General features: G+C 33.8%; 1 protein-coding gene across 4 annotated transcripts in view; it reads right to left on the reverse strand.

Moving 5' to 3' along the window:
- The window catches only part of ASCC3 (activating signal cointegrator 1 complex subunit 3), a 355,335-nt gene that overhangs the window by 76,541 nt on the left and 269,285 nt on the right, over window positions 1-9,509 (reverse strand). For all 4 annotated transcript variants that reach the window (XM_045499142.1, XM_045499143.1, XM_045499144.1 and 1 more), the window contains exons 35-36: window positions 6,134-6,245; window positions 5,803-5,937 (exon numbers count right to left, since the gene is read on the reverse strand). In XM_045499142.1, coding sequence (XP_045355098.1) covers window positions 5,803-5,937; window positions 6,134-6,245 — 247 coding nt within the window. The remainder of the gene's footprint in view (window positions 1-5,802; window positions 5,938-6,133; window positions 6,246-9,509) is intronic.

Consider the following 9,509-nt stretch of genomic DNA (forward strand, 5'->3'; position numbering starts at 1 on the left):
TGTGTTATTATTGATCTAAAGAGGGCTTCTGTTCATACAGTTCACGATTGTAATTTCAGTTACACGGATTCAAAGCCTATGCCTTTCTAAACTGAAATGTCCTAATCACATATCTTCCATCATTTGAGTACTCACTTGGGCCTAAACTTGCTCCATGATGTTTTTGTGATGTGGGACCAGAAAAAATATATATAGCAAATATACAGCATAGGAATGATTAACATGAAGGAATATACTCTATCCTGTTCTGTTTTTAGAGACTCTTGGACGATGAGCAACATTTTGCTCATTCTTAGAGCATCACACTGACCTGATGACCTCAGTGAGTAGCAACACCCAAGTATCTTTCATAGTTTATTACCATGGTCCATAGTTTATGTGTTAATATTCTCTCTCCCCCCCCCCCCCCCCCCCCACACACACACGTTTGTCAGTAATGTTCTATCTCCTGCCCTTATAAAGAGCCTCACACATTCTAGGTACAAAATAAAAATTTTTTAAAGAATCAATATATGATCTGTGGATAGAAATATGACTGAGAGAATTTAATATGGACCAATGAGAGAGTAAGATGTTACGGATAAAATAAACAAATTATGCATACTTCATTTTATGCTTAAGATATTTGTTAAGACAATTTCATTTAGCTTGGCTCTTTAATATCTGAAAGAGTTCAGTTTTCATCTTTTAACTCAGAAATTTCCTGTTTCCTCCATTCTTTGGTCAAAAGGGTGAAACTGTCAATATAATACCATTCTGAAAAATACAGGTCTGACCCCAACCATTATCTGGATAGAAGAAAAGAACAACAACAACAACAACAACAACAACAACAACAAAATAGAATTTAGACAACAGGGTATAAATGAACTTTATGGGTTTGCTTTGTTTTAATATGAAATTTATTGTCAAATTGGTTTCCAGTTTTGTTTTGTTCTTTACCAAACCTGACAATCTTCTCCTATGAACACTGCAAGAGGGAAGTCTGTAGTGCTGAAAACACTATACGAGGTAGCAGGTCATGAAATGACCTGATTAAATGCTTTCTCTTTTACTTTTGAAAGAAAATACACTTTCTGGTAAATATTATTAAGGCAACAAAATTTATCTCTACTTAAAAAGAAATTCAAAAAAGTTGATAGTGATATAAACAATGACTAGGTAAAGAGTAGGGATTGCAATTCACTTAAGGAAAAACAACTATGGCTAACTGTGAGATTCTAAATACATATCTTCTCTAAAGGAAAAAAGGACTAAAACAGTTATCAGTTATCCGTCATGAATACATAAGATCAGGAGATCATCATTTGAAACTATATTTGATGTTAAGTGAAGAGAAATAATAGATTTATGTATCTTTAAATGCCTGGTGAAAATGAATCAGTGTCTTAACATTCTTTTTTCCTTCTATGGTTGGTGTGCCAAGAATAACCAATCACATTGCAACATATTTAGAAAACCTCAAGGAAAATCTTAATGAACACAATTTCTACACTACCATTAATACCAAAGGAAACAAAACAAAAATCAATACATTATGTAACCTACGATATAATGAGAAAACTTCATTCACTGACAAATTGATGAAGTATTAGAGTAAGTTCAAAGTAATACACAAGAGAATAGAAGCTTTTCAGTTATGATCACTGGACTACTAAAATTCTTTTTAACAATAATTAATAAATTAATTTTTAAAAGTTTAAAGATGACTTTAGAAACATCAATGGCTATCTTTGTAAAAGGAGATGCTGGTAGTGAATATCTAAGACTGCTTTTTAAAAAAATATAATGTAACATTATTAAGTATTTTAATAACAAAAACAATAATGAAAATAGGCCTTTGAAACACTAACAACACTCATATTGCTTTTCTTTGCCCTGTTGTGTTTATCATCCTGTTCTCTATAGCTCCTGTCTGGCTGCTCTTTTCTCCTTGTTTCAAAACCACAAGAAGATTAATATGCATTTGGGGAGGTGAGAGTAAAGATAATGAGGCTATGTGAGTCATTTAGGAATCTTTAGTGTGGTAACAAAAAAAAACCCCAAAAAACCCACTTTTCAGTGAAAGAACGAATTCTAGAAACTACACTCACTGTAATTACTTCAAATACAATCTTGCTTTACTATTTAATGTTTCTTTGTTAGTTACACATATGCTCTCCAGTGAATGGAGCGGAATACCTAGACAAGAAATTAACAAAACAGTGGTACCTGCAGATCTTGTCAATGTGAGTCCTACAGTTCTAATTCCTCAGTATCCTTATTCAAAAAGCAGTCTCACTGAGATACTGCAAATTTAGATGCTATCTAGCACAGGCTGAGTTTGCTAGACTAAACACCACAGGATGAAGAGATTACATTACTGTTGCTGTGGAAATTATTAAGGGGTATACCAAACAATATGTATATAAATATACTGTTGAGTTTGTCTTACATATATTTGCAGATGATTTGTTTTGTTTAGTTATCACAAGAGTTGATTTTATTTTAATGAAAATAAACCAGGAGATCAGGGTAACAGATTTTAGGCAGTATAATAGTGGAAAGAAAGAAGCTGCTGAAATGGTGTGGACAGACCTCTTATTCTGATCAATGCCATTTCAGAGAAGACTGGAGAGGATAACAATTTAATTCTTTTCTTACTAGGTATATCTTGGGGTCTCTTTTAGTGGGGTAGAGGGGGATACACAGTAAAACAGGCATATGGTTTTCACAAACCTTTATAAACAATGTGCATCCAGTATTTTTTTTTTAACTAATTAATTTATTTTGAGAGAGAGCGAGAGGGAACTGGGAGAGGGGCAGAGAGAGAATCCCAAGCACGATCCAGGCTGAGTTTGCTGCAGGGCTTGATCTCTGGACCGTGAGATTGTGACCTGAACTGAAATCAAGAGTCGGAGGCTTCAATGACTGAACCACCCAGGTGCCCCCAGCCTTTTTCTTCATGGATTAGAACAAATATTGTTATAATGTCTATACTACCAAAAGCAATCTACATATTTAATGCAGTCCCTATCAGAATGCCACCAGCATCTTTCACAGAGCTAGAACAAACAATCCTAAAGTATGTATGGAACCACAAGACCCTGAATGGCCAAAGCAATCTTGGAAAGGCAAAGCAAAGCTAGAAGCATCACAATTCTGGACCTTGAGCTATATTACAAAGTTGTGGTCACCAAGACAGCATGATGATAACACAAAAAACAGACACATAGATCGATGAAACAGAATAGAAAACCCAGAAATGGACCCACAACTCTATGGTCAACTAATCTTCAACAAATTAGGAAACAATATCCAATGGGAAAAAGTCTCTTCAAAAAATGGTGTTGGGAAAACTGGACAGCAACATGCAGAAGAATGAAACTGGACCACTTTCTTACACCATACACAAAAACAAATTCAGAATGACTGAAAGACCTAAAGGTGTGACAGAAAACAAGCAAAATTCTAGAGGAGAATATAGGCAGCAACCTCTTTGACCTCAGCTGCGGCAACTTTTTACTAGACATGTCTCCAGAGACCAGGGAAACAAAAGCAAAATGAACTATTGGGATTTCATCAAGATAAAAAGCTTCTGCAAATCAAAAGAAACAGAACTAAAAGGCAGCCTATGGAATGGGAGAAGATATTTGCAAATGATATATCTGATAAAGGGTTACTATGCAAAATGTGCATCCAGAGTTAACATGCACTCCCCACCTCAGTATCTTCCACATCCGTGTGTGTGTGTGTGCGTGTGTGTGTGACATGAGAAGCAGCATAGGACAGTGGTTAAGAACCCACACTTGGTTGCTAGACTGCAAATTATTCACTTGCTGTGCAACCAATGGGATATTATCAATCTCAAATTAGTGATTATTGTCAGGATTAAATGTGTTTATCAATGTAAAGTTCCTAGAGTGGTGCTTGGCACATGAAAAGTGCTCAAAAGTGTTAGCTGTTATTACATGTGTTCCCAAAGTAGACATGTACTTTTAAAATATTAGATTAGGCAAATACACCAAGGTAGGTAAATATGAAAGGAAAATTATATTCTTAAATCTAACAGATACTAGTTTAAGATGCTTGCCCAAATTAATTAACCATTATTTTACTGTATTCCACCCAGATAAATCCTATTTTTATGAGTCTCCAATTGGGAAATAATAAAAACCTCATTCTTAGGAATCTAAAAACAATTCTTATTTTTTTATTTTTCCTTCAGAAATGAATTTTTAATTTTATAAACTTTTTAAAGTTTGTTTATTTATTTATTTATTTATTTATTTAGAGAAGAGGGAAGGAGGGAGCAGAGGAGGGGCAGAGAGAAGGAGGGAGAGAGAATCTTACACAGGTTCCATGCTGTCAGTGCAGAGCCCAAAGAAGGGTGTGAACTCATGAACTGTGAGATTGCGACTTGCTCCAAGATCAAGAGTCAGATGCTCAACTGACTGAGCCACCTAGGTGTTCCTAAACTTTTTTTTTTTTTGATAGCTGCCTTGTATACTTTAATTCTCTACTCTTTTCTATAGAGCAAACAACAGAAAACTGATGAATACAGGATCCATCCATTTAGTAACAAATTATTTCCTAACTCACTTTTTTGTGGCCTTATGCTGCACAAAAAATCCACACACTAGTTTCTCAAAGGAAAAACACTGAAAAATTGGAAACTGTGAATGGGATATTGAAGCCTATTGGGAATGACAAGCAATAGGAAGAAAAAAGCTAATAAGTGAACTATCTCAGAATCAGTGAATGTATAAGAGAAGGACCTTAGAGACATTATACAGTCGAATGGTTCTTAACTCTTTAAAACAACACCAATGTACTGGAGGGGTAAGATGACATAAGGTATTCTTTGTAGCATATATCTTTTTTTTTAATGTTTATTTATTTCTGGGGTGGGGGAGGGAAGGAGGGGCAAAGAGAGAGGGAGACACAGAATCAGAAGCAGACTCCAGGCTCTGAGCTGACAGCACAGAGCCTGACATGGGGCTCAAACCCATGAACCGCGAGATCATGACCTGAACTGAAGAAGGATGCTTAACTGACTGAGCCACCCAGGCGCCCCAATTTTGTAACATATATCTTGACTAATGTGCTAACAAAGTTTTGTGGGAAATTATTATATTTAAATTCAACAAAGACAAAAAATGCATATATAGTATGCGAAAGGAAGATGGAGAAAATACTCCTAATAGTAACTAAGTTCAATATTAAATTTAGTTTTCAGCTTCTTGGCCAAAAAGCAAAAATAAGCACAGTATAGTTTTTGTTTTGTTTTGTTTTTTTTTACCATGTGATAAATCTAGTTGTATTTTTTTTTTTTTTTTGCAAGGAGAAAGGGGAAGGAGTTGAACAGCTTTTCTGACATTAATTCTAAGAGAACTTAATCATGTGTTTTTATGTAAAGAAACCTCAGAAATATCATGAATTCAAGAAGAATGACTCAATAAGCAATAAGAAAAGCTTTCAATTATAATTCAAAGAAGTTATTATATTGAAGGACAGGGTGATCACCTGACTGCTAGCCTAGCATATACCTATTATCCTGACTTACATATTAACAGTGACTCATTCCATTTTCAGAAGTATCCAAGTTTGGAAAATAAATTACATGGGAAACTTGGTCCAAATATGTTGCTCTGTAGCGATCTTGTCTGGTAGAAGAAAAGACTTCATAAATGATTTCTACCAAATTTCTAGAGGCCCTGGATGGCAACCATTTAAGACCCAAATTAAAAGAGAATGTATGAAATAATATACGATACAATCTCTTTGTATTAAAAAGCAATGTAATAATGTCATGAAACTTACACTCAGAATTGAAAGCAATTCTTCAGTACCACATTCAGGTTTCAAACGCTCTTTGAACATTTTAACTGTTTGGTGCTTCAAATAGTAGTAAGAGGCAATGCGGCCATATGTCAGAGGTTCAATGCTCCGATTATCCTATTTCAAAAAGAAAGATAAAATGACAAATAAAAAGTACAATAGAAACAGATACATTCATAAAACTAATAGTTCTTACTGCAGGTTGCCATTGCAACAATTTTGTTAAAATGTTTAGTTACCATGAGAAGCAAAAGCCCTACAGTTAAAAAGCTGGGCAATCTTTTCATTTAGAATGTATATGACTCAGTCATACCTCTCCAATTTCAATACAGTAGGAAAGTTCCAATTCAACCAGAGACTTCTCAACCAGACCGGACAGAAATTTATTCACAGAATCATGGCTCACATCACTCAAATTGTAGTAGCTAGAAAACAAGCAAGGTCATTATCACTTCGATTTTCCCTCATTCTCTTCTTTTCAGAATTTCAAAGAACAATTACATGCACAGCAAATCAAAGAAGTAAAACAACTGCAACAGCCAGCTTCATCTTACAGGTCAAAATTCCCACACTAAAATTGGTTGACTCCGATGAACAATGGTAATAACTATGGAAGATAAGCAGATAAAATTCAGCATCACATTAAACAGACACTAACTTTCTAGAAACAGAAGCAAATCATATATAAATATATAACTCCCTTTTATATATAAAAACCCATCCTCAGTAACTTTATAAAACTCAAAGCACTATTGATTTGAGTAGTAGATGAATTCTTTTAGGAAATTTAGTCATTGATTGTTCTTCAAATGCCTAATGACTACATGTCACCCTAAATATGGGGAAAGACATCATCAAGCTAACAAGAAAGCATTTGAATGAAGCTTCTATAGACAAAAGCCACACAGGTTCAGCTCTGTATATTTTCTAAGTAAAAAGCCTAAGGACATGCAATTCATCTGAATGCTCTTCCTTCTAATTCCAAAGGTTCTTGGCAAATCCCTAAGATTACTAGGAATCTGTGCCTGGGAACAGATCCAAAGGGTGACAGAATGCCCCTACATCATAGCAGATCTCTAATTCTTGGTGGGTGAATCCTGCACCCCGGTCAGCATAGAGAGTTATATCTCCTCTCTCCATCCAAATCAAGTAACAGGAGTGTAAAGCGGCCTCAGAACAGACTTTCATCTGTACAGACTGAAGCCCAGAACAAGGGTTGTACACCTGCACAGGACTAGAAAGGGGATATTCATAGTCTGGAAAGAAAGTGTTAACAATCTCAAATGGGAGAGGCCTGACGGAAACCACAAGTGATCAATATGGTGATTTTTTTTTTTTCTTTCTTCAAAGGGAAAGATTTGAGGTCAGTATACTGCAAAAATTCATTTAAAAATACACCAAGCAGGACTTAAATGATGGCAGGATATACTTTCAGCAGAAAGAGAAGATTAAACAAAAAGCTAGGTACACCAATATGAGAGTCTCCACTAAGTAAGGATTAATAATAGACGCTTTATTTAGGAAACTCTGTAAATCATAATTACTTGCTGAAAATTTTAATTTTCACAAATGAGAAATAGTTACTTTCAATCTTAGTCTGCAAAGAAATTACTGCCTTTCCTGGAAAAGTTGATGTCATAGACCAAAATAAAGCAATATTTATCAATGAACAGATAAGTATTGAAACCAGTGCTATTGTTAATTTAAACAAAATGTACAAAGTTTTTTTTTAATGTTCAGTTACCATTTTGAGACAGACAGCAAGATCATGCTGTCTACATGAGTTTTTATGCAATTAAAATTACAGAAGGAAGGCTTTATGAAAACAGTATTACCATGAAAAACAAAAGTTAAAATACCATTTTTGTCTAAAAATTTCCTAGGCCATTTGAAAACGTAAAGTCTCATATTCCCCTACAAATATTAACTAATGACAACTTTACCATTTTTATGCTTTAACAAATTTAGCACGTTTACAAATAATATTTAAAATCATCTTTGAAAAAGACTTTCCTTCAAAAATTATAAATTCTTTTTAACAATATTTATTTTGGTCACTGTTTTATTTAGTTACAGGGTATATTTTGATGGGCTAATATCCTTTCTAATGTTTTTCTAAGTCTACTGGGAATTTTTAAGACTGATTTGTAGCTTCTATCCAGATAAAGAACAGTGAGGGTAAACATTTCTTAAACATTTAAAATAAGTTGCAAAAAAGAAAAAAAAAAAACCTAAAATCATGTCTCTAAGACTACAACAAATTATTTGATGATCATATTATTAACGATCTTATTTGATAAAAATTAATACAATTTTTAGAATAACTTTAAAAACTTCCATTGATATTTTCTCTTAATATGGTTGTTCTTTTCTAATGTGCTCACCAACATCTCATATTGACTTGCCTAAGAAATGCAAAACTTCAACTTAAGTAATTGAAGTGATATTTAATTTACTCAATGTCAACACTTTTATCCTTATCATTTCTGAGGATAATCTGGAATTTAAAAAAAATCCTAAATTTTTTTTTTCAGGTATTCTGGCATATGTAAATGATAACTTTTTAAAATTATTTTTAGAAAGTGATAACTATTTAAAAAATAGAAAGTGCTGGTTAAAATACTACACTCAAGAGTAGGAAATTCTCAATCATTAAAAAGTTGTCTTCTGGGGTGCCCGGGTGGCTCAGTCGGTTAAAAGTCCAACTTTGGCCCAGGTCACCATCTCACGGTTCATGGGTTTGAGCCCCGCAGTGGGCTCTGTGCTGACAGCTCAGAGCCTGGAGCCTGCTTCGGACTATGTGTCTCCCTCTCTTTCTGCCCTTCCCCTGCTTGTGTTTTCTTTCTCAAAAATAAATAAACATTTAAAAAAAATTTTAAAAGTTGTCTTCTAAACACCCAACACAAATACTAAAATGCATATTTTTGTTGTGATATAACTTTACTAATTAAACTATTATTCTTTGCTAACAATTGATCTAAGGTTACTTAAACCACTTAAAAATCCTTATAAAAGTAAGATTTGCTACATCTCAGTTAGATATATAATTTAACAAGACACTGTAAAATGAACAAAATGTAAATGAAATTATTGTTTAGGTTACATAAAATTTTAGGAGATAATATATTCTGACACTTTCCTGGGAATAAAGAATGGAGTTTATATTTACATGATCTTCATTAGCATTATAGGGCCTTTGCTTCTATAGCATGAACTTTTTAGTCACTGGGTAATTTCTAGCCTAAATAATTATAAGTATTTAGTTTAAAACATTATATATCATTAATTTCAATAATCTCTTTACTAACTTGAAAAGCAAGCAACAGCTAAGTTAAAGGTCTGTTTTCATGTTGCACTCTCCACAGTACAAAATTTATAATTTACTGGTTACTAAAACAGAAATATTACACAACTGTTTAATTATAGATAAAGGATACAATGTAGTTTCATGCTCTCTGCATTGGATCATGAAGTCATTATCTTCTCTCTGCCATAAACAGACAGCCTACCTTTTTGTCAGCATGCTATTTCATTTATTTCACAGAGAAACCCAGTTTCACAATAATTGACTTGTCAGAAGCTCTAATTTATGAGGCTGAGCTCTGTAAGATTTCTCTATATTGGACTCAACCTGCACACAAGCAGGGTTGAATATTTACAATGCTGTTAACAGGTGCTGAGTTGTTTAA

This window comes from Leopardus geoffroyi, chromosome B2 (assembly GCF_018350155.1).
Source record: "Leopardus geoffroyi isolate Oge1 chromosome B2, O.geoffroyi_Oge1_pat1.0, whole genome shotgun sequence".
In the NCBI taxonomy this organism is placed as follows: domain Eukaryota; kingdom Metazoa; phylum Chordata; class Mammalia; order Carnivora; family Felidae; genus Leopardus; species Leopardus geoffroyi.